Source organism: Schistocerca cancellata, chromosome 2, assembly GCF_023864275.1.
Source record: "Schistocerca cancellata isolate TAMUIC-IGC-003103 chromosome 2, iqSchCanc2.1, whole genome shotgun sequence".
In the NCBI taxonomy this organism is placed as follows: domain Eukaryota; kingdom Metazoa; phylum Arthropoda; class Insecta; order Orthoptera; family Acrididae; genus Schistocerca; species Schistocerca cancellata.
In genome coordinates this window covers 961,937,454-961,964,414 of record NC_064627.1, presented here as the reverse complement: position 1 = coordinate 961,964,414, position 26,961 = coordinate 961,937,454, and the positions used below count along the sequence as shown (strand labels likewise).

The 26,961-nt window shown below is 41.7% G+C and overlaps 1 protein-coding gene across 1 annotated transcript in view; it reads left to right on the top strand.

Annotated features, from left to right (window-relative positions):
* Window positions 1-26,961, top strand: part of LOC126160151 (secretin receptor-like) — a 166,406-nt gene that overhangs the window by 55,746 nt on the left and 83,699 nt on the right. The window contains exon 5 of the mRNA XM_049916888.1: window positions 17,142-17,236. Coding sequence (XP_049772845.1) covers window positions 17,142-17,236 — 95 coding nt within the window. The remainder of the gene's footprint in view (window positions 1-17,141; window positions 17,237-26,961) is intronic.

Genomic DNA, 26,961 nt, shown 5'->3' with positions numbered 1-26,961 from the left:
ATTTCTTGAGCTGTTATTTTATTTAATTTTTGTAAGGGCCCATGTGGTCGGAAAATTCAGCATTCTAAACGGTAACGATCGCTATGAGTACAGAATTACCGTATCTAGATAATTGAATGGACCTAAGCCGATACTTATAAGCTGCAGACGCTATATATACCAAAGAATTTGAATAAATTTCACAGAGTCGGCACCGTTTGAGTTTCTTATTGATATCAAATGGCTCTGAGTACTATGGGACTCAACATCTTAGGTCATAAGTCCACTGGAACTTAGAACTACTTAAACCTAACTAACCTAAGGACATCACACACACCCATGCCCGAGGCAGGATTCGAACCTGCGACCGTAGCAGTCCCGCGGTTCCGGACTGCAGCGCCAGAACCGCTAGACCACCGCGGCCGGCTCTTATTGATATCAACAACATCTCTGGGGTATTGGTGTCCTCCTCAGACAGTTGTTTGGTCTTCTTCCCAGTCGGCAGTTGCACTCATGGGTCAGCACATTTGGGTGCCAAATCTGAGAAATTGAAAAATGAGATAACAAGTCGCAGCATTGCTTAGAACCGTTACCTACATATATTATAAGATCTATTATGTACTCCGAAACGTACCAATTCGTTATATATTTCCCCTTAAGACTTGTCATTCTTGGCGAAGAGTACCAAATGGAGTCTTATTTTGTTTCCAAGAAGGACCAAATCTTGGGAGTCAATCGCTGCCCTTCTTGCTAATGACGTCACATACATGGCCGACATTTATTTCAATGACATTGTACGTTATAAGGACGAGTGTAACTGTTCCTTTCACTGTGAGGTTTAATTAAATTATGGAGCCTGATGGATGAATACTGTGAATCGCCAATAAAAACTGAAAATCCAAGGGCAAGTGTTTGTAGACTGGTGAAACTAGAAGAAAAATCTCGCGAAACAAACTAAGCAAGAAAAAATGCTGTTGTTAGGCCTCAAATTAACTGTGAATGACAGCGACTTCTGCAGTGCTGCACATTTATTAGCAACTGAATTTCAGGAGTTCGATAACAGTTTCTATGAGACTAAAGATTCTATTTGATAAAAGGAGTTCATTTCGGCATACACCGATGTAGTTTCACCGGAGAGGTTGTAACGCCGGAAATGGATATCCTCCTATTTCCATCTATTGTACTATTTTTTTCCTTGCTTTGTTACCTCAAGATATGACATTTCTGTCTCTTTGTATATTGTAATTGTTTTACTATTTGTATATTTATGCATTTATGTCGATGTATAATTGGTTTGTTTCGTAAATATTATTTGTATTTTTACGCTGGGTCTTGCCTAGGGAAAACTGCTATCGAACGATTACGTCGATAGGTCGTGTGAAGAATCAAAGTGTGTAGGGTCTTTGGTAGTGTTAACTCTGCCGCGTGGAGCGCGGGCTGAGAGAAGGAGTCTGGCGGGAGTAGCGAGTGGAGCAGGTGTGTTGTGTGACGCTCCCGCGAGTTGCCGCGCTTTCGGGGTTTGGCAGCATGTAATTGCGCTCGACTTGCGATGATAGTTTCTGACATGGTGTTGCGGACGGGAAACATTAACTAGCGCACATCAAGAGCCCGTTTCGTCTGGTGACCGTGTCGAGAAGAAGGCGCGCCAACATCCAGCTTCTGCAACAGCGACGGCCGACAATGAGTGACTGTCGCCACCTCCTCGATCGACGGCTTCAAACCTTCAATCAACCATCAAGGAAGACTGGAAGCAAGTAAAGTTTTAGAACTGTATGGCAGACCTCAGTTTTTCAAACTGTACCATTTTCGTAACTATAATAACAGCAACTTAGCATGAACCTTTGTTGCTCATTGTCCCAATTGCATTACCAAGCAGGGTCCCTTCCTTTTCCGAAATGAACCCGAGTGTCGTTGAAATTTAAACGCCAGCATTAAAATTATACCATTCGATTTCACTGCTTTAATTTCAAAGTATGCATAGCTGGCTACAATATTCAGATTACATAAGCACAAATTAAGAGTGCGAGTTTTGTTAGCATATTTTAGCGTACCTGTGACTGCAGCTCAGCTTGGTACGTACTAAATTTTACTATTGTTAATTGTTCAGAATCATTTAATTCAAGTTCAAAGTTAAATCTCTTATTTCCAAATTGCGTAGATTCAAGTAGTTTTTTGAAATGATTGTTGAGGTAGTCCAAGACTAACCGTATTTTACTGAATTTCGATGTGCTTCAGAAAGAAAGCTCACTATTAACTTCAGTCACTAAATTAACTTTCGATTTTCCGGTTTTATTAATTCTTTGCTAAATTAAGTCAGGGTGTAGCGAAATTTATTACTTCTGACAAACTTTCAGTTTTCACACTACACGTGTCAACCTTCAGTTGCCACGCTTCTAGTGCTAATTATATGTGTAATAACCTTTCTTTTTAAGTTACTATAGTAATTGTCCTTAGGACTGGCGACCGTGATTTCCCCCAAATCTCAAATACCTAATTACCGCTAGTTAATTGTTAACGTAACGGCTGCACATTTACTTTCTTTATTAACTTTACCCCTTTTCAAAATTAATTTCCAGCAGTTTCATTAGCACATTTCCTTTCATTTAGATGTAACCCTTTCCTCCTTCTTTACCGAGAAGTTAACTTCGGTGACGATTGCTTTTCCAAAACTCCCATTAGGTACACGCGGTTTCATTTTTCACTGTCATTAAGGTCGGTAAGTGAGGGGGAGGTTACACGTGGCGACCTGGTGACAGGACAATCTTCAGATTTGAGGTTGTTCTGGACACGAATTTTGCATTGTGCAAATCTCGTAACAAAGTATTGGTTACGTACAGGCCGTTACGTCAGCGAGAATAAGTAGTGGGAGTAATCCTAATTGTATTTGAGATTTGGCATTTATATTGAAAATTATTAAAATGAGTGAAGGCAACAATTGCCAAAATTTGGTAGACTTGGATACGGAACAATCGGTCGAACAGTGGGAAACGCGCACCGCGGTACCCATTGTTCAGGGGCAGGCGGCTAGCATGAAATACGCGACCGCCGAAACGCAACAAAGAGCAGAAATGGAGTTCCACACTTTAGAAAATGTTTCGGAATCGGAAGTGAAAATCAAATGTGAATCCCTTGATGACGAATGCGGGGGGACAATTAAAGAGGAAGCCGCTACAGAAGTGGAACCGGTAGTTTCCGGGAATTTAACTGATTTATTGAATGTTTTGATTAACGAAATCAAGAGTCAATCGGCCAAGCTAGACAATCAGAACAAAGCTATTAACGTTGTTAACAACAATGTTGGAGTTGTTAATACAAAAGTTGATAAAATCAAAGAAGATATTGTTGTAATTAATACCGAAATCGGTAATCTTAAACAGGAAATGATAGGCGTTCAGGCGGAAATTGCGAGCATAAATACTCGTTTTTATTCCGAAATTAGCAGAATCGAGAAACGTGTAGGAGAAGCAGTTGCTCCGATCATCGAGAATAAGGTGACGGAACAAATTCAATTAGTGAAAAAAGAGGATCAACAGAAGGTGGAAACTTTAAAGGCTTTAGTGTCCGAAGTAGACACTAAAGTGAGGGAGCAGGCTAATACCTGCGAAGAGAAAAAGAGGGAAGTGGAAACGCTTGCGACAACCACTTGCCAAGTAATTACGAGAGTGTCGGAATTAGAAAAGAAACTTGACGAAAAACAGAGCTATGTGCCAATCTGTGCACATAGTTCGGAATTGTTGACGAAAGAGGAGCGGTTCGACCCCTTGAAAAAAGGCGGTATACACGCGACGGATTTCATTAAAAATTGTGAAAGAGTTTTACCCAGATCATGGACTAATGAGAGAAAAATTAATGTGGTTATTGATGTGCTGGCTGGTGATGCCAAGCGTTGGGGCTTAAACCTCAACATTACGAACCTGACTTTTGACGAGTTTAAAAATTTGTTTCTGGCTGAATACTGGTCAGAGCAAAAACAGCAAAGTGTCTGGCGCGAATTTGTCGTATCGAGGCCTTTCGATGCGAATTCGCGCGGTTCGATGAGGGAGTTTTGTGAGGGCTGGATCCGCAAGTTGGAATATTTGCGTGATCGCCGCACGGAATCCGAAATAGTCTGGGAACTCTACAGGAAGCTTCCAGATGATACAAAACGCTACGTAGGAAGCAATTACAGGACAATCAATGATTTCCTGGAAAGAGTTGAGGACGAGGACAATTGGCGCAATAATCGCGACAGTGGTAGAGGCCGTGGTAACAACAACGGGTACCACCCCAACCATAACAACGATAACCATGGGAATAATGCATACCGCAGCAATAACAATAATGGTTCGGACCGTAGTAACAATCGGTACAATGCAAATAATAACAGGAATGACAGAAACCAGTATCATACTAACGTGATACGGGCTTCACAGAATAGTAATAACGCCAGAGGGTGTGATCAGCCGCCTCAGCAGCATCCGGGGAGCGTATCTGCTGGGACGAGACAGGGAAACCATTAGCCGCGCCGGTGAGGGGCCGAGCGGGCGTGGAGAAATTTTGGCGGCCCAATAACAAGAGAAAACCCAGGTGTCGCCATTATGAAAATTCCGTATGGAATAATCAACGGCGGGAGAGTGTGCCAGTGTTAAGAGAAAAGAGTGCGCCCACAAGTAGTAGATCAGCTGTATACACGGCAGTAGAAAATACATTCGCTGTCAGTGAGAACAATTTAAGTAGTGTTCCGGAAATCGATCATAAAGTGGCAGCTGTAATACCCACAGCGGAACTGGAGATTGAGTTTAAGAATGATTCGCAATTGTTGAGAGAAGATCAGATGTCGGATAGCACGTCCGTCATCGAGCGAGGGGATGCAGAGAGGGATGAGGTCTGGTTAAGGCAGTTCGGTCGCTTATACGACGAACTAAGAGATTATAGGGGTCTGTATGGGAGAAGTGTTTATGGGGAGCGCGTGCAGGATTTTCCGCGTCTCGTCCCGCAGGAAGATAGTGTTTGTGAAATGATAGAAAGTTCTGGCCCTAATCGGCAGACTTTACTAGAAATAGTTGATGTTAAGGGGGAGCACGAGCAAGATTCGTCGTGTTTCGTCCCGCAGGAGTTAGATGTTGAAGTAGTAACGGAAAGTTCTGGCCCTAACCGGCAGACTTTACCGAAAGTTTCAGTGGTAGAAGTAACCGACCCATCCGACGCAATCCTCCAGTTTAAACATTGCGAGAGTATTAAGGAGAAAGATTACGAAAATTTTAGTGATATCCGGACACTATTGGTAGAAAAGCACATAGATTACAGCGTGTATGAGGTAAGAGCTGACATTATACGGTCAGACGATAACAGTGTGGGTTGCGCAGATCTAGAGGAAGTAATTGCAGATACTACTGGGCACATTTCTCCAGGTAGATTGGCAGATGAGATTAATCTGACCAAAGTGGAATCAACGAAGGTGACGATTAATGAATTGATAGCAAAGCAACACTCACTAGTTGACGAGTTACAGGAAAAGGTTTCGGTATTGGAGGCGAAGCTACAGGCTAAGCCTCAGGACAAACGTGTTGAAATTAAAACTGTATTTGAACAGAGGCTGAAAAAGCCGCCAGATAAGCCGGATTTAGGATCAAAGCCGGATGGTTTTTTCTGGAATGACCTGGATATAGAAGAGGATTTATTGTGGGAAAATAAAGAAACAGTCGAGGACAAGTGTAGACAAATAGTAGTGTCGGTTAATATGCACGACCTACAACTAAACGTGTTGATTGACACCTGTGCAGAATTGAGTGCTGTATCTGCGAAAATATTTGAGTTACTGAAAGACAGACCTGGCATCGTAGTTATGCCAGTAACAGGAGTGAAAATTATCGGTGCTACTGGGAAGGCCAGTAAACCGGTCACAGAACAGATTTTTCTCAACTTCGAGATATGTGGGGCACGATTTGAACAAGAGTTTGTCGTCGTGCCAGACTTGACTACGGAAGTAATTATCGGGTTAGATTGGCTATTAAAGTACCGTGCAGTGATTAATTGCGAAAGTAAAACTTTGACATGTACGTCACAAAATAAAACAATAGTAGTTAGTTTTGACGAGGCAGGAGACGGTGTGCATAGGCAATACCAGCCTATACGCATTGTTAACTGACCGGATGACATTGACCTAGGAATGAATGTGAACTGCCGTAACGTGAGGAATCTCGGCATTGACAAAAGTGTAGAAAGTGAATTGGAAGAGATAATCGAATTCCCTCCACGGATTGACATTAGTATTGGTGTGAAAAAAGATCGTTTGCGAGAAGTAATGAAGCTAAAAGCCGATGCTCGCATACGTCGTCATGACGCAAAAGCGCGTTTTGCTAAGTTTGCAATCGGAGACTTAGTACTTGTAAAAGCTCATGAGAAATCGAGCGAGATAGACAATGAAATCTCTAAATTTAAGTTTGTTTATAATGGACCATATAAAGTCATTGGTATACCTCACACAAATGCTTATTGCTTAGAGTATCCAAGCTCTGGAAAACGATTAGGCATACGGAATATTGTAGACTTGAAATTGTACCAACCTAGGATCGATTAATACCACACAATGGGTAATTTGTACAGTATGTAAATATAGAGTGTAAGATTTAAGGATGTGCCATGTTACGATGCTTTTGCCGGACCTAGAGGTCATTAAAGAAGTTGTAATTAATAAGTAATTAATTTTGACTAAATGATTTAAGAGTAACTGATTAGTAATCATCTGAAAAATCCAAGCTGCTAGTTTAAGTTTTCAGCTGAGTCACAGTAGATTAAGGAATGTAAATATGATTTTGTAACTTTCTGTAATATTTCATGAAAGTGTGTTTTTATTAGTCATTGCCGATGTACTTAGACGCTGTTTTAAGTTTCAGGCTAGTACATGCGTGTGATGATGGACAGTGTTGAGTTATCCACTGTGATAGTGTTTATGGACTCCTTGAGATTACTCGGGAGTGAGTTTTTCCGAAAGAATTCAGTGAAACGGACGTTCTGGAAATGCCGTTACGCAGGCGAGTGAGATCAAGCGTGCCGCACAGGCGGGCGCAACAATACTTGCGAGGCGAAGCCGCTATCGGCTCTTGTGTCGCTGTCGGCATTTGTACCGCTGTCGGCATTCTTTGTACTCGCGAGTACGGAATGTGGATTTGCTTTTCTTACCCGGGCAGCTGATGTGAAAGAATTCTGCTGTCAATATTTATGTTTTCTTCGATCTGCTGTATATTATTTTCTTGTTTAGCGTTAATTGGACATGACGAGAATATTAATTATGAAAAGGTTACATAAAATTGTGTATTCTATGTAATTAATTATTAGTTTGCGTATTTTGATATACCAGTTTTTTATGACCATGTACTCTGATCAATTTTGCAAATAGTATTCCATTTCTTATAGTGTTACGAATTTTAATGATTTTGGAATAGCTAAACCATTTTCTATGTTTTCTATGAATTTTGATATGTTGTCAACCTGTTTTATTTTGTGCAAGATGACAGAGTGGAATAAGATTAGGAGTGTCTCCACTCAATTATTATTGTCTAAAAAAATTGGGTTATGGTTAATGAGACGAATGCTAAATTTTTTTGATGTTTTGAGCATATGCATTTCCGCTGTTTCTTTTTTGGGACATTTTCTGAGTCTGTTTACGTTACACGATCATCCTCAGACAATGTGGGGCACGTGTAACGCCGGAAATGCATATCCTCCTATTTCCATCTATTGTACTATTTTTTTCCTTGCTTTGTTACCTCAAGATATGACATTTCTGTCTCTTTGTATATTGTAATTGTTTTACTATTTGTATATTTATGCATTTATGTCGATGTATAATTGGTTTGTTTCGTAAATATTATTTGTATTTTTACGCTGGGTCTTGCCTAGGGAAAACTGCTATCGAACGATTACGTCGATAGGTCGTGTGAAGAATCAAAGTGTGTAGGATCTTTGGTAGTGTTAACTCTGCCGCGTGGAGCGCGGGCTGAGAGAAGGAGTCTGGCGGGAGTAGCGAGTGGAGCAGGTGTGTTGTGTGACGCTCCCGCGAGTTGCCGCGCTTTCGGGGTTTGGCAGCATGTAATTGCGCTCGACTTGCGATGATAGTTTCTGACATGGTGTCGCGGACAGGAAACATTAACTAGCGCACATCAAGAGCTCGTTTCGTCTGGTGACCGTGTCGAGAAGAAGGCGCGCCAACATCCAGCTTCTGCAACAGCGACGGCCGACAATGAGTGACTGTCGCCACCTCCTCGATCGACGGCTTCAAACCTTCAATCAACCATCAAGGAAGACTGGAAGCAAGTAAAGTTTTAGAACTGTATGGCAGACCTCAGTTTTTCAAACTGTACCATTTTCGTAACTATAATAACAGCAACTTAGCATGAACCTTTGTTGCTCATTGTCCCAATTGCATTACCAAGCAGGGTCCCTTCCTTTTCCGAAATGAACCCGAGTGTCGTTGAAATTTAAACGCCAGCATTAAAATTATACCATTCGATTTCACTGCTTTAATTTCAAAGTATGCATAGCTGGCTACAATATTCAGATTACATAAGCACAAATTAAGAGTGCGAGTTTTGTTAGCATATTTTAGCGTACCTGTGACTGCAGCTCAGCTTGGTACGTACTAAATTTTACTATTGTTAATTGTTCAGAATCATTTAATTCAAGTTCAAAGTTAAATCTCTTATTTCCAAATTGCGTAGATTCAAGTAGTTTTTTGAAATGATTGTTGAGGTAGTCCAAGACTAACCGTATTTTACTGAATTTCGATGTGCTTCAGAAAGAAAGCTCACTATTAACTTCAGTCACTAAATTAACTTTCGATTTTCCGGTTTTATTAATTCTTTGCTAAATTAAGTCAGGGTGTAGCGAAATTTATTACTTCTGACAAACTTTCAGTTTTCACACTACACGTGTCAACCTTCAGTTGCCACGCTTCTAGTGCTAATTATATGTGTAATAACCTTTCTTTTTCAGTTACTATAGTAATTGTCCTTAGGACTGGCGACCGTGAATTCCCCCAAATTTCAAATACCTAATTACCGCTAGTTAATTGTTAACGTAACGGCTGCACATTTACTTTCTTTATTAACTTTACCCCTTTTCAAAATTAATTTCCACCAGTTTCATTAGCACATTTCCTTTCATTTAGATGTAACCCTTTCCTCCCTCTTTACCGACAGGTTAACTTCGGTGACAATTGCTTTTCCAAAACTCCCATTAGGTACACGCGGTTTCATTTTTCACTGTCATTAAGGTCGGTAAGTGAGGGGGAGGTTACAAGGTACGGACCCATTCAGGGAACTGGTAAAGGTACAAAGAAGACAATGCCTCTAAAATATAAAGCAAATTCTCAGACTGGGGTGGTAAATCTGTGTCGAGATATATTTCTATGTGTTTTCAACATAGGTAGCGAATGGTAGAAAATGTTGCAAAAGCAAAATATGAAACATGTGTTAATGGTCAAGAGAAAAGAGGTGGGTTACGATTGATAGTTGAAATGATTAGACTTCAAGAAGTGAGTTCTTCCCACATTCAGTTATTGAAATGCAGAGAAAAGCATTAGGCCGAGGTGCAGCAGCAGGTAGAAAATGTCTTCCTGTAGACCTGAATATTCGAAACCTGTGAACAACGTAGAACTTCTGAGGTATCTTGACTTACAGGGCAATTTGCTTTCTTCTCTCATTTAATATTACTTAAACTTTACTACATTGTTAATTTAAAGGTTAGGAAAACGCTGTTATTTTGATTATAATTCATGTCATATATTTCGGTTGAGAACTGAAAAACAATTTTGTAATGAACTTTACAAGAAAGCATACTCTCATATTCATAACCATGCGCTCGTATTTATGTACTGGGAGTTCTTATGATTCATTGCAACATTTAAATAATTTAGCTCATATGTAAATATTTAAGCGTCATAACAGTTTATTTTCTTTTACAGATATTTGTTACCAAATTCAACTTAGTGTTTGAAAGTACGAAACAGGACAGTTGCAGCTAATGCCTGATATACTCCGCTACAGAGTGAGAATCTCATTCTGGAATAATATATATAATGTGGCTAGTATCCGAAAAAGGGATACAGATATTATATATTGTAGATTAATCTACAGTGTTGCGAAAGACATTTTGCATCTCGTGAGTGATAGGAAACGTAGAAGCGTTGTGGAACATCGATGGCTTTAAAAGTATTTGTTAGGAAAATCAGAACTGTGACAGAAACATTTCCTTGCTATTCTGATTCAGTTTTTGAATTCGTTCACCACCTACGTGTGGCCGTCGCGTATGTTGATCTGCTGTTAGTGCACGAGTTCACACAGTTTTGATGCTGCTGCCTTGTCTCCGACGCTCGGCCAGAAAGCTGCAGGGTCGCTCGCTTCAGTGGATTGTGCTAAGTCTGTAGCGAGCGCCGGCCGCAGCCGTTGCCCGCGGCTAATTGTCTCAAACGCAGCGCATTATCCCGAAATCAGCGCCGCAAATTGCGTTATCTGGTCGCTAAAACAACGCTGCTGCCGTCCGTGCTGGATAGCGTGATGTTTACCAGCACCTGCTGAAATTCACTGCTGCGTGAGCGAGCCCGCAAACAGCCTTTACACATTTTCCTGACTGGGGGAAAAGGCTTTGGTTCTTGTGCTTTGGCAATGAATATTGTCAGTTCACAACGGCCTTGACGATAACTGTATACTACCATGATATGTTAAAACTGCAAAAATGCGTTCCGTCTTTCATTTCTATGTTACTAGAGGATATAGATTCCAATTATGTACCCGTGGTCTATGTGCTGTGTACTTGGTGCAGTGGATATAGTTTGCCAGCATGGTAGCTCAGCGTGTTCGGTTAGAGAGTTTACTTGTCTCTGTAATAAAAAACTGAGTGAAAAGATCAACAACGAACTTCAACGGATGTTGTGTACATAGTTCCGCATAGTCAGCGCGTACACAACTTTCCCACTAGAGCGCAGTGCTCGTCTGTCTCCGAACTACGAGATGGCGCTGCCTTAGAGACGGACCAAATTCTGCTTCTGCCAATCCGCGTATTAATATGTAGCGCAGCCAATGAGATTTCTGCTAATGTAGAAACTTTTCTCCTTGCGAATTACACTCGTGCAGTGACACATGAATGCGTGAGGTATTATAATGAGTGTACAGACCTTCGATTAGTCAGTCTGCATTTGTCTGCATTTATCTGCACCTGTCTGTACCAGTCCGCATTTGTCTCTACCGGTCTATAGTCAAGTTTCAGTCTGCGCCTAATAAGATTACCATATTCCTGTTCATAGCCATGAAGATAACTGTATAACACTTGTCAAGTATCAGAGATATGTGAGAATAAGATTAACGTACCAAGACCAAAGGAACTTCAGATTGTCAATTGTAAATAGTATCCAGAATCAAGTTCAGTAATGTTTATGCTTGTTATTATTTTAATAAATGTGTGTCAAAATTAATCAAGTTCTGTTTAAAGTTGGTCACCGTCAATCTGCTACTCTAAGCATGCAAGTGGCATTTCTATCGTCTGACCTAACGGTAGAAGATAAACACGAGACGATAAGACCATGAGACATATTGCTGACACTCGCCTACTTCGTTAGAGCGACAAGTCAAATAATCTGATGGTGTGTGTACCGAAGGTCTTACAGTACGCACACCACAGATGTCATGTGACGTCCGCTACGACGAAATACAACTAACCATAACGAGCAACCAGAAACCTGCCACTGCTTAAATTTAGAAGTCACTATTACGCATCAGGGAGCTTCAAACTAAAAGAAATAAAAGAAACAGAGAAGTGTTATCTCAATTTCAGTACTTTGTGAGTCACAATAGATCAGTGCTGAGAACAGGTATGACTGATGGTAGCACTACTGAAAATAAACACTTGCGTTCTGTATGAGGACAATTTCGCGATTTTGAGGAAAGGCTATGCTGTATTCGTGACATATCAACGTATCCAAAACAAAGCAAGCCAGAAACGTTAACTGACTATGATGAGGACGGGACGAGATGACACTTCACTTGAGAACAATAGTAGGCGCTTTTTCCTGATCCCACAAATAATCCTCACTCGCAAATTGGGCTTGAACCATTTGAGGGAACTTTATCCAAGTCGTGGAATCTGATACAAAAACCGAAATCTTTCTGCGGACTCTTGAGGGAGGAAGCTTTGCCAGAAAGTGGTTGTTGCGTCGTTGTAGAAGGTACCAGGAGTTAAAACAGGCATTTTTGGACGAATTATGTTTGAAGAGCACCCAGGACCAAACGAAACTGAGAATATGAATGACGGAAAAATACAATTACTCAGATTATGGAAATCCGAAATAGTTTTTCATATAAATGATGAGGAGGTATCAATATCTCAGTGTACCATATGAGGTGGCAAAATTTGTGAGGATATGGCTAACCAACTTGCCATACGGATTATAATGTAAAATAGTCACAGCCAGACGACCTAGGAAAGACATATGAGAATTCCAGTCTGTTCTCCAAGTGCTAATTTTTGGATTACAATGTAAAATAGCCAGACTACCTAGGAAAGACATATGAGAATTCCAGTGGATTATAATGTAAAATAGTCACAGCCAGACGATGGATTATAATGTAAAATAGTCACAGCCAGACGACCTGGAAAAGACATATGAGAATTCCGGTCTCTTCTCCAAGTGCTAACTTACGACATGGAAAGTGAGATGAGAGTACAGATGCAACAACCAAGGAACATACCTCCCTTCAAATCGCACGTCAGAGGAGTGGAGAGGATGACAGTCACATTAGTAACCAAATCGAAGCAATGGCAGGTGGAACTGAAGTCCCAAGTAGAGAGCTTCAAGAAATAATTGCAATAATGGGCACAACTTTGATCGCAATGACAGTTCTTAGAATCATGTCGGTCCTGTAGAAATCATAGAAATGTGGATACCCAGCCCACAGACTAACGTGCCGAACATGACCAATGCAGTAACCTCTGGCAAGTGATATGTGGACCTGGTAAATAATGAATGGCTGCTCGCATCACTATAAAAAAATTTGAAGAAATACAAGATTTTTATTTGCAGAAGAGAAAGAAGAATAGGTCTCTGGCTGTTCTGACTCAGATTGGTGATTGATAGTTTTTAGTTGCCCTATCGTTCAGAAGGGAGGGCAGACACCAGGCGTTATGAAGATAAAATTCTGAAGCTTTAGTGTATAAGCAAGGAAGAGAAGCGAAATGCAGGAGCAAGACTACTGTTTCACTAAGCTCTGGCAGTATTGTAACATTGCGATAGAAAAGAGTTGTAATAAATGTGTCGGATTCATAGAGAATAGCTTTGGAAGTAAACTGAGAACATGTTTGTGCGCTGATTCTCGTTGAATTCGTGCTGCGTTAAGTTTAGTGTTTTTTCAGTGATATTCCCCAAGAATGGAAATTGATGCATGGAGAGATCGTCCTCATGATCGGTGACATAAACTGGGCGGTAACCTGACAGAATTTAAAGCGTGATAAGCGTGTGGAAAGAGATGTTTCAGAGAATTAAATCAGAAGTTTCAGGCAGAAGGCTGAAGATGGATAATTGAAGGGGGAGCACTTACAGTTGAGTAAGACGTTATGGAGAATTTGCAGCGAGGTGATTAGAGGAGAACTTTGAAGAGCATTAATTTTATGGAACTATTCTCGTAGAAGACATGTTGGATATTTGATATAAAGGGAAAAGAGCACAGTTGGGTTATTGATGGAAGCATCCTACATTGTGAGGCATATCTTCTGCGTCAGCTGAATTTTGTGAGGGTCTAGCTTGGCCGACTGTTAAGTGGTTACATTACGTCGCCACCATCTCTTTTGAATAAGTACATGCTAGCTGCCACCGGGATGTTTAAAATTACTGAATGGGAGGCAGTTAACTGAGAAAGAGTTGTGTAATGCGTCCTTTTGATGTTTTTGAAAGTAAAAAGAGAGAGAGCCATCGGATCCCTCTAACATACGTAAATTTGCTAGCATTTCTTGTATCTAATGCTTTTCCATGCCATTAGTCTCTCAGTAGGTAGGGTAATATATTACATACAGTAAAACCTGTTAAGCGTTGATCAAAAGTGCTGCAATTTGGTATTACCTATTTTTATCCTTCTTTCATTTAATATGTTACCAACATTACAGTAAATTCTATTCTTTTTTTATAGATTACTGGTAAACTTACTTACCCTTTTGCTGCTGATTAACTACATGTCTCTCTGTTTGCCTTCTATTCCTAATTTCTCAAGTTGTCTTCACAAGGGAATACATAATAAGAAACTTCACATAACATGGGGCAGGTTAGTAGCCTATAGCAACTATCCCCAATCAAACTGTAAAAAACTGCCACATAATTGCCATTTCCATATTCTGTTACAGATAAGTATCAATTTTCAATAGCAGGGGTATTTTAAACACTTTATCATCCACCTGAAGTTAAGATTCCCATATGATTCAACATTTCTACTGAAATACAGAAGGCTACATTGCTGCTAAAAATCACTTGGAGAAGGGAAATTTACAAACAGGTGGAGAAACGTCCCTCTAATACTCCAGCGATCAGCAGGAGAAATGTACTATCAGGTGCTACCATCGACTGGAAGGAATTTGCGTTGCTACCACTGATTAATTAATATCCGCATGTAAAAAGCTGCCCCGTATAATAACTTGCCCTGGTCTCGTCTGGAATGCATAATGTCCTAACACAGCGTAGAGATATTTCCGAAGTTAGTGCCACATTTAATGATTCATTCTGTTAAGAACAAGTTTCTGTGTTTTATCTATCCGAAAGTAACGAAACTAGTCACAATGTAATCCGATATTTCGTAAGTTTATATTTTTCTCTCTCCACTATGGTACGGAATTATGTATGTATGCATTTTCTGGAACTCAGGTAACGTATAAGATAATAACGACGAAAATGATGGTGTCTTCTATGGCAGCCTGGTGGGTCACGCGATACTACCTCATAAGATAAGAATATGTTCCCTTGTGACTGTGTGATGGATGGAAATAACTTGAGGTGTTAGCGACACATAGACACCACATCTCCATATAAGCAAGTGTCGGTTGTTCCTGGTTCTGAGTAAGAAAGAAAACAGGTCCTGCTGAGCTCAAGAAACTAAAAGCACACATAAGGATGGGAGGCCATAGACTGGAGACATGCCAGATACGATCTTGCACCTAGAACAATACACTATGTCATCAAGAGTATCCAGACGCCTGGCTGAAAATGACTTACTAGTTCGTGGTGCCGTCCATCGGTAATGCTGGAATTCAGTATGGTGTTAGCCCACCCATAGCCTTGATGGCAGCTGCCACTCCAGGCATATGTTCCATTATGTGCTGGAAGGTTTCTTGGGGAATGGCAGCCCATTCTTCACGGATTGATGCACTGATGAGAGGTATCGGTGTTGGTCGATGAGACCTGGCACGATACCGACGTTCCAAAACATCTCAACGGTGTTCTATAGGATTCAGGTCAGGACTCTGTGGAGGCCAGTTCATTACAGATATGTTATTGTTATGTAACTACTCCGCCACAGGCCGTGATTTATGAACACGTGCTTCATCGTGTTGAAAGATTCAGTCGCCGTCCTCGAATTGCTCTCCAACAGTGGGAATCAAGAAGGTACTTAAAACATCAATGTAGGCCTGTGCTGTGATAGTGCCAAGCGAAACAAGGGATGCAAGCCCCCTCCATGAAAAACACGATCACACCATAACGCCACCGCCTCCGAATTGTACTGTTGGCACTACACACGCTGGCAGATGACGTTCACTGGGCATTGGCCGTACCCACACTCTGCCATCGGATCGCCATATTGTGTACAGTGATTCGTCACTCCACACAACGTTACTCCACTGTTCAACGTCCAATGTTTACGAGGCGCCGTTTGGCATTTACCGGCGTGATGTGTGGCTTATGAGCAGCCGCTCAACCATGAAATCCAAGTTTTCTCACCTCCCGCCTAACTGTTGTAGTACTTGCAGTGGTTCCTGATACAGTTTGGAATTTCTGTGTGATGGACTGGATAGATGTCTGCTTATTACACATTACGACCGTCTTCAACTGTCGGTGGTCTCTGTCAGTGAAAAGACGAGAGCGGCCTGTACACTTTTCTGCTGTACGTGTCCCTTCACGTTCCCACTTCACTATCACATCGGAAACAGTGGATCTAGGGATGTTTAGGAGTGTGGAAACCTCGTTTACAGATGTGACACAAGTGACACCCAACCACCTGACCACGTTCGAAGTCCGTGAGTGCCGCGGAGCGCCCCATTCTGCTCTCTCACGATATCTAATGACTACTGAGATCGCTGATAGGGATTACCTGGCAGTAGGTGGCAACACAATGCACCTAATATAAGAACGTATGTTTTGGGGGGTGTCCGGATACTTTCGATCACATGGTGTGTATATTACAGTGCATATTGGTATTCATATTTGTGTAAGAAAACTGAATAGTTTTCGGTGAATTCATCGGTTAATGATTTGAGAGAAGACTTCAGGATGTTAGTGAGTGGTTTCGTTAATTTTACAAGGTATTGCAGCATACTATTGTACCCAATAAAAAATCTCTTGGCGTCCGAAGTCGGGTAGCCAAAGAATTTTGACAACGGCTTTATGACCCAATTCTTCGTAGCAATGACGTAGTGTTAACACTGAACTATCAATGAAACAAGTATCAAGTCGTGACTAATGCGACAACAGACAGCGTATGGGAGTGCGTGAGCACATGTGCGCACGCGCGCGTGCGCACACGTGTGTGTGTGTGTGTGTGTGTGTGTGTGTGTGCGCAGTGCATCGCGGTGTACTGTGTGTTTATGTTTAGTGTGGGTAACTATCACAACTGCTGTACAAACAAATTGTGTCAAGGTATATTTTGATAAATCTATCCTGCTGCATGCTGAAATCAGAACTTAAAAAAAAAAAAAAAATAAAATAAACTTTTTCAATTACTGTGATTTGTTTGGCATTTTGTAAGTTATCTAGGGAAGACTAACCAACTATCTAAGAAAATAAAAAGCTTCGCAAATTAAATGGCATTTTCTAACTATAAATTGTCGCTACAGAGCTCATTTGCAGAAGTGTCCTAAGTGGTGTGATATTGGAGTTGATAACCTGTCTCAGAAACCCTGATGAACCGTCCTGTGTGGTGTGTTGTGTGTTGCAGCGCTGGCTGCCCGTGGTGAAGGCGGCCTCTCAGGCGGGGTACGCCGTCTCGCTGGTTGCGCTGCTCATTGCCGTGGGGGCGCTGTCCGCCACCAGGTGAGCCAGGGCGAGTGGGGGCAGGGGTCTGGCGTGGCGTACTCCAACTGGCGGACAGATTCTGTTGTTCACTTGTGAACATTTCAAAACGCTCTAAACGCCGTGACTGGGTTTTGTGCAACTTGGCTACGATCCAATAACAATATTTTATCATTAAAAACAACAGTATGTATATTGTTTCGAGGGTAGAATGTTTTGCTGCTTCTGGGAGTTTTTGAAAAATCATAGTTTGCAGCATTCGTATTGCTACATTACTAAATAACCAGTTTCAGTCACAGACGGAATATCCTCAGGTGTCTGTATACCATCGGGTCTCGTAAACTGACGTACGGCAGAGAGAGCGGTGTGATGACCACGTGCCCCTCCAGTGACGCCTGTAGTCTGAAGTAGTCTGAAGATAACACGGCGGCCTGTTCGGGCAGAGTTTCAGTTTACTATCTCCATACCACGAGAAAAAAAATGCTTCAAATGGCTCTGAGCACTATGGGACTTAACATCTGAGGTTATCAGTCCCTTAGACTTAGAACTACTTAAACCTAACTAACCTAAGGACACCACACACATGCATGCCCGAGGCAGGATTCGAACCTGCGACCGCAGCAGCAGCATGGTTCCAGACTGAAGCGCCTAGAACCACTTGGCCACAGTGGCCGGCTATACCATGAGAAAGACGGAAACGAGGCACAGTTAGTAATTACAAAAACCTAGAATACGTACAGCGCACAGAGGTATTGCGGCGAAGAACGTGGCAAGACTGAAGTGGCATGTGATATTCATCAGTCTAACATAAAACGTTCAGGAGACTCAACATACCATCTGGCGAAGAGTTCTCGGGCTTCCAGCCGGGTGGCGGTGTCTTCAAACTGCGACGTTTCGACGAGTGACATACTCGTCATCTTCTGGCGAAGTGCCGAGACTTTGCGGATGCCGGTCCCTTTATACCTGCGGTGTGCCCCCCACCACCTGGCCGCGGGAGGATGGGTCCAGAGGAGCCGGCGGGCGAGGTGGAGGGGGAAGCGGGTGCGCCGTTCGTGTCTTCGTCAGAGCATTGTGATCGCGTCTCGTGAGCTGGACGGTTCTTGTTGCGTTCCTGGCGTATTGCGGCTAATGCTGGATTCCAGGTCGCGCTCAGTTGGTAGCCTTCGTCCCTGTTCACAAGATTCTCGTGGACCCGTATTTCTATTGATTCTTTAATGACGCTATCCCAATAGCTCCCGGCTCGGCACAGCACCCTGGTGTTTTCGAAGTCAAAGGTGTGGTTTTCTTTGATGCTATGTTCCGCTATAGCAGATTTCTCTATCTGTCCAAGTCGAACATGCCTGATGTGTTCTTCGCACCTTTTAGAGATGCAGCGCTGCGTTTGACCAATGTACTGCACACCACATTCGCAGGCAATGTCGAAACGTCGCAGTTTGAAGACACCGCCACCCGGCTGGAAGCCCGAGAACTCTTCGCCAGCTGTATACGCCGGGAAAGCATACATTCACATCAACATACCATCTTCTCAAATCATTAAATTACAATAATTACTTCTTATATAGCTAGTCTCAATATTTGATGTATATAGTTTATTTAAACGTAGGTAAATGTTATCATAGTGTCTTCAAGCAGTAACAATTACTGTACATTTAAATGAAACAGGTATGCAAACATTCATAGTGGATATCGAAGAGGTCGTGATTTTTGTAATGTTGTACGCCGATGAATAAGTGTTGTCTTTAATTTTCCAACCATTGTGCACCGCGCATTTTATTAAAATGGCATCCTCATTACTGAACATCACATGCCCCTTTAAGCTTGCCAGGTGCTTCACCGCATTACGTAGTCTGTGCTGTATGAACTCTAGGTCAAGAATGATAATCAGAGCATTAAGACTGCTTTTGTAATTAGTAACTCTGGCAAACCTTTCGTCTTTTCGTGGTATTTAGTCACCCGAGAATGTTCTATATATTTCTTTCCTAGACAGTTCTGCGGAGAATCTCCTAATTCCTTACTGATCAGTCCATCTAATTTCAACATTGTCCTGTAGCGCCGCCGGACGGAGTGGCCAAGCGGTTCTAGGCGCTACAGGCTGGAACCGCGCGACCGCTACGGTCGCAGGTTCGAATCCTGCCTCGGGCATCGATGTGTGTGATGTCCTTAGGTTACGTAGGTTGAAGTAGTTCTAAGTTCTAGGGGACTGATGACCTCAGAAGTTAAGTCCCATAGTGCTCAGAGCAATTTGAACCAGTAGCGCCAAATTGCAAATGCTTCGATTCTGTTCTGTTCGGGTGTTCCCATAGTCCATGTTTCACTACCATACAATGCCGTGGCCCAAACACACATTCCCAGAAATTTATTCCTTGAATTAAAGCCTGTATTTGATACCAGTAGGTTTCTCTTTGCCTGTGATTGTCTGCTTTTTATATCGTACTTGCTCCGTCCGTCTTAGGTTATTTTGCTGCCAAGGTAGCAGAAATCCTTAACTTCAGTTACTTCGTGATCACCAATTACGATGTTAAGTTTCCTGCTGTTCTCATTACTCCTACTCCTCACTACTTTCGTCTTTCTTCTATTTACTTTCCATCCGTACTCTGTACACATTAAGTTTTGCATTCCATTCAAAAGTTCGCGTAAATCTTCGTCGCTTTCAATGGGGATAGCAATGTCGTCAGAGGAGGAGGAGGAGGAGATTAGTGTTTAACGTCCCGTCGACAACGAGGTCATTAGAGACGGAGCGCAAGCTCAGGTGAGAGAAGGATGGGGAAGGAAATCGGCCGTGCCCTTTCAAAGGAACCATCCCGGCATTTGCCGGAAGCGATTTACGGAAATCACGGAAAACCTAAATCAGGATGGCCGGAGACGGGATTGAACTGTCGTCCTCCCGAATGCGAGTCCAGTGTGCTAACCACTGCGCCACCTCGCTCGGTTTGTCGTCAGAGAATCTTATCATTGATATACTTTCACCTTGAATATTACTCCCACTTTTGAACCTTTCTTTAACTCCGGTCATCCTTTCTCCATGTACAGAGTAAAAGATTACATCTCTGTCTTACAATTTTTCGATCCGAACACATCGTTCCTGCTTTCTCACTCTTATTGTTCTCTCTTGCTTCTTGCACATATTCTATGTTACCCACCTTTTCCTATATCTTATCCCTGTTTTTTTCTCAATATTTCGAACATCTTACGAAAATGTTACACTGTCGAAAGCTTTTTCCATGTAGACAAATCCTATGAACGTGACTAGATTTTTCTTCACTCCTGATTTCATCATCAAACGCAACGTCAGAACTGCCTTTCTTTTGCCTTATCTTTCCTAAAAGCAAACTGATCGTCATCTAACAAATCCTGAATTCTCTTTTCCGTTCTTCTGTGCAATATTCTTGTCAGCAACGTGGGTGCTTGAGCATTTAAGTTGACTTCGCGATAATTCTCGCACTTGTTCACTCTTACAGTCTTTGGAATTGTCTGGAAGATGATTCTCCGAAAGTCTGACAGTATATCGCCAGTGAAATACGTTCTACATACCAATATGAATAGTCGTTTTGTTGCCACTTCCCCACAGTGATTTTAGAAATTCTGATGGAATGTTATCCACCCCTTCTGCATTATTTGATCTTACGTCCTCCAAACTTCTCTTAAATTCTGATTCTAATACTGGATTCCCTATATCTTCTAAATCGAATCCTTTTTCTTCTCCTACCACGATATGAGACAATTCCTCTTCCTCGTAGAGGCCTTAGTTGTACTCTTTCCACCTATCGGCCCCGTCTTTTGCATTTAACTGTGGAATTCCCGTTGCACTCTTAATGGTACCGCTCTTGCTTTTCATTTGAACGAAGGCGGTTTTGATTTTCGCAAACGCTGAGTCAGTCTTTCCAACAATCATTTATTGTTCTATTTCTTCACATTTTTCCCGTGGCCATTTCGCCTTAGGACGCTGCACTTCCTATTTATTTCATTTCTGTGACTAGTATTGCAGGATATTGATGACATTTTCTGAACATTTTTGTACTTCCCCCTTTCATCAACAGAAGCATTTTATTTTATTTTATTTTTGTTTTTGTTTCACATTGTTTCACTTCATTCACCTTCGATGTACCTCTATGTACCTCTGTTTTTCTTTTCAACTTCTGTGATTATCTTTTTCAGAGAAGTCAATGTCCTTACGTAACTTAAAATTACACAGTCGCTTCCGGTTTTATTTGCTGAATCACTGTCTTCAGTGTTAGTAAGTATGATCGAAACAGTTCGTACGAATAATTTAATTCTGATTTAATACCACATTAATAAAATGGGATCTTACAAAATAAAATATATTTACACATAATGGAATCAAGACACAGAATTTCAACAATATTGCGAATCGATCTATGCTAATGTACTGCTCAGAGTAATTTCGATTGTAGGCCTGTCATTGTTATTAGAAAAGTGAGGACTATTATGATCATCTTTCTGAATGTTTCCTGTGAACTGTCACACACCTGCCACAATAGCACTGAGACATTGCATTGTGGAATCACTTTTTTTTTCTTTTTTTCGGATCATCAGTCTTCTGACTGGTTTGCTGCGGCCCGCGACAAATTCCTCTCCTACGCCAACCTCTTAATCTCAGAGTACCATTTGCAACATACGTCCTCAATTATTTTCTGGATGCACTCCAATCTCTGTCTTCCTCTACAGATTTTGCCCGCTACAGCTCCCTCCAGTAGTTTGTGAGTTATTCCCTGGTCTCTTAACAGATGTCCTGCCACCTGTCCCTTCTCCTTATCACTGTTTTCCACATTCTCCTCATTCCTTACCTTATCAGTCCACCTAATTTTCAACATTCGCCCGTAGCACTGCATCTCAAATGCTTCGATTCTCTTCTGATCCTGTTTTCCCACAGTCCATGTTTCACTACCATACAGTGCTGTGCTCCAATTTCTTCCTCAAATTAAGTGGACTTCTCATTGCCAGGAATTCCCTTCTTACCAGTGCTAGTCTGCTTTTCATGTCAACCCCCCCCCCCCCACTCCCTGCTCCGACTGTCATTGGTTGTTTTGCTGCCTAGGTAGTACAGTTCTTTAACGTCATCTACTGCGTGATCATCAGTGCCGATATTAACTCTCCAGCTGTTCTCATTTCTGCTACTTCTCGTTACATACGTCTTTCGTCGACTTTCTCTTACTCCATACTCTGTACTCAGTAGAGTGTTCATTCCATTCTGCCGATCACGTAATTCTTCTTCACTTTCCCTCAGGATAGCTATGTCATCAGTGAATCTTATCATTGATATAGTTACACCTTGAATTTCAATCTCGCTGTACAGATTGAACAGATGGGCGAAAGACTACATCCCCGTCTTATAGCCTTTTTATCGGAGCACTTCACTTCATCCTTGGTCGACATTCATTCTTATTAATCCCTCTTGGCTTTTGTACATATAGTATATTCCCCGTCCCTTCCTATAGCTTATCCCTAGTTTTCTCTTAATGTCGAACATCTTGTACCATTTTACACTGTCTACGGTTTTTCAAGGTGGACAAATCTTACGAACATGTCTTGATTTCTCTTTAGTCTTGTTTCCATTATTAACTGCAACGTCACAATTTCATCTCTGGTGCCTTTATCTTTCCTAAAGCCAAACTAATCGTCATCTAAAACGTCCACAATTTTCTTTTCCATTCTTGTCAGCAGCTTCGATGCAAGAGCTGGTAAGTCGATTGTGCGATAATTCCCGCACTTGTCAACTCTTATCCCCTTCGGAATTCTGTTGATGTTTTTCGGAAAGTCAGATGGTATGTCACCAGTCACATACATTCCACACACCAACATGAAAAGTCATTTTCTTGCCACGTCACTCAATAATTTTAGAAATTCTGATGGAATGTTATCTACTCCTTCTGCCTTACTTGATCTTAAGGCCTCCAAATATCTTTTTAAATTCTGATTCAAATACTGGATCCCCTATCTCTTCTAAATCGACTGCTCTTTCTTCCTCTATCACATCAGACAAATCTTCCCCCACACAGAGGCCTTCAATGTACTTTTTCCCCCTACCCGCTGTTTCCTTTGTATTTAATAGCGGAATTCAGTTGCACTCTTAAAGTTACCACCCTTGCTTATAATTTCCCCGAGGATTGTTTTGACTTTCCTATGTGCTGAGACAGTCTTTGCGACAGTAATTCCTTTTTAGATTTCTTCACATTTTTCATGTAGTCATTTTATCTTAGCTTCCCTGCACTTCTTATTTATTTCCTTCCTCATCGGCTTGTATTTTTGTATTCCTTAGTTTCCCGGAACATTTTTGCACTTCCTCCTTCCGTCGATCAACTGCAGTAGTTTTTCTATTACCCATTGTTTCTTCGTAGTCACCTTCTTCGTACCTATGTTTTAATTTCCAGTTGCTGTTATTACTCTTTTTAGAGATGTGCATTCCTCTTCAACTGTACTGCCTACTGAGCTATCCCTCATTGCTGTATCTATAGCCTTAGGTAACTTCAAGTGTATCTCATCATTCCTTAGTATTTCCGTATCCCACTTCTTTGCGTACTGAATCTTTCTAATGTCTTAAACTTCAGCTTACTCTTTATCACTACTATACTATGATCTGAGCCTATATCTGCTCCTGGCTGTATCTTACAATCCAATATCTGATCCCAGAATCTCTGTCTGACCATGGTGTAATCTAGCTGAAATTTTATCGTATCACCTGGCCTTCTCCAAGTATACCTCCTCCTCTTGTGATTCTTGAACAGAGTATTCGTTGTTACTTGCTGAAATTTATTACAGAACACAGTTAGTCTTTCTCCTCTCTCGTTCTTTGGTTCAAGCCCATATACTCCAGTAACCTTTTCTTCTACTCCTTCCTCTACACCTGCGTTCCAGTTCCCCATGACTATTAGGTTTTCAGCTCCCTGTATTACCCTCTCAGCGTCCTCATAAACTTCCTCTATCTACTCATCTTCAGCTTGCGACGTAGGCATGTATACCTGAACTATAGTTGTCACCGTTGATTTGCTGTCGATTCTGATAAGAACAACCCTATCACTGAACTGTTCACAGTAACAAGCTATCTGCCCTACATTCCTATTCATAACGAATCCTACTCCCGTTATAACCTTTTCTGTTGCTGTTGAAATTACCCTATATTCATCTGACCGGAAAGCCTTGTCTTCTTTCCATATCTGTTCCCTGACCCCTATTATACCTAAATTGAGCTTTTGGATTGAAATTTTCAAATCTTCTAGCTTCCCTGCCACATTGGAGTTTCTGACATTCCACGCTCCGGCTCGTATGACGTTATCCTTTCATTAGTTATTCAACCCATTTCTCATGGTCACCTCCCCCTTGGCAGTCCCCTCCCGGAGATTCGATTAGGGAGCTATGCTGGAATCTTTTGTCAGTGGAGAAATTATCATCTATCGCTTATACCCCCTCATTAGTCCGAAGTAGACAGACTTACTCGTACAGCATAACACGCAGTGTGCTAGCTTGTGAAAACAGCGAGGTGAGCCAGATCCTGAGTGAATTAGACTGGCTTATTACCGACCGTGGGCTGGTGCACGGGACTGTCTGAATGTAATTTTTAGACGGTTTTCCGCGTTCGTTTAGGCAAATGCTCTGCTGATCCACAAATTCCTCGTCAGACCATACGATACACAAACTGTTGAACTACGGTAACATACTAAAAAAAGTACAATCGTCTTCAGAGAAACGGGGCACACGATTTCCCTCTCTTATGTTACCTTGACGACTGTGGCATTATGAAGGGCTTCCTACCACACAGGTAAAATATGAAATAAAATTTGTCAAATCCTGAAGAAACGGATCGGTAGTAGGTGGGATGAAGGCTAGGGAGAAGATAAATTAGACTGAAGTAACTTTTCACGTTAGTACATTCGTTACCACTGCTGTAGAATATTATCTGTGGCATATCGCTTGTTTTTATTACGAAATCAAACGTTAATATATCTTGTACTGTTCAGTAAGCACTCTAGTGTTCTTATTCATCTTCGAGTAAGTCAGTTTCATGTCCAAGTGTCGCTAGTATTTCCCCACCTCATAAATGATTTAAAATCACATCCAGATAGAGCTTGGTTCGTTCGTTTTATCCAGTGTTATTACGAACTCTATGTTTAATTCAGACGCATACGTCGTGATATGTTGAGCTGCTTATTTAACCCACTTAAAACGTCTGTACTATAATAATTCCAATTCGGAAACACATGCGCAAAATAATCGTGAAAAATATTACGGGAATTCGGTAAATAAAATTGTTGTTGTTATTGTTGTCTTCAGTCCTGAGACTGATTTGATTCAGCTCTCCATGCTACTCTATCCTGTGCAAGCCTCTTCATCTCACAGTATCTACTGCAACCTACATCCTTTTAAATCTGCTTAGTGTATTCATCTCTTGGTCTCCCTCTACCATTCTTACCCTCCACGCTGCCCTCCAATACCAAATTGGTGATCCCTTGATGCCTTGGAACATGTCCTACCAACCGATCTCTTCTTCTAGTCAAGTAGCGCCACAAACTTCTCTACTTCCCAAATCCTATTCAATAACTCCTCATTAGTTGTGTGATCTACCCATCTAATCTTCAGCATTCTTCTGTAGCACCAAATTTCGAAAGCTTCTAAAATTATAATACTAGTAATGCAGATGAGGTTAATAACCGTATAAAGGGAAATTTCGGACGTTGCGATTGGAATAACGTGCTGCAAGTAAAACACCTCTGAATTTAGATATGATCAGAAAGACCACATGCAATAACTTTCTAGTACCAAATGGTTCAAAACATTGCTGGTTTAGTACAATGATCGAAAATTTAGTGAATAATACATATGCAGGAATGAAAAATAATTATTCACCAATTCCTTCGTGTGAGAATATACACTGAAGAGCCAAAGAAACTGGTAAACATGCCTAATATTATGTAGAGCCCCAACCAGCACGCAGAAGTGCCGCAACACGACGTGACATGGAGCGACTAATGTCTGAAATAGTACTGCAAGGAACTGACACCATGAATCCTGCAGTGCTGTCCATAAATCCGTAAGAGTACGAGGGTATGGAGATCTCTTCTGAAATGCGAGTTGCAAGGCATCCGAGATATACTGAATATTGTTCAGAACTGGGTAGTTTGGTGGACAGAGGAATGTTTAAACTCAGAAGAGTGTTTCTGGAGCCATTCTGTAGCAATTCTCGACGGATGGGGGGTAGCATTGTCCTGCTGGAATTGCGAAAGTCCGTCGGAATGCACAATGGACATAAATGGATGCAGGTGATCAGACAGGATGCTTACGTACGTGTCACCTGCAGACCCGTATCTAGACGTATCAGGGGTCCCATATACCCAAAATGCACAGTCCCCACACCATTACAAAGCGTCCACCAGCTTGAACAGTCCCCTGCTGACATGCAAGGTCCATGGATTCATAAGGCTGTCTCCATACCCGTACACGACCATCCGCTCGACACAAATTGAAACGAGACTCGTCCGGCCAGGTTCTTGTCATTAACAGTCCAGTGTCAGTGTTGACGGCCTAGGCGAGACGAAAACCTTTGTGTCGTGCAGTCATGAAGGGTACACGAGTGGGCTTTCGGCTCCGAAAGCCCATATCGATGATGTTTCGTTGAATGGTTGGCACGCTGAGACTTTTTCATGGCCAAGCAATGAAATCTGCAGCAATTTTAAGAAGGATTGCACTTCTGTCACGCTGAATGATCCCTTCTGTCGTCGTTGATTCCATTCTTG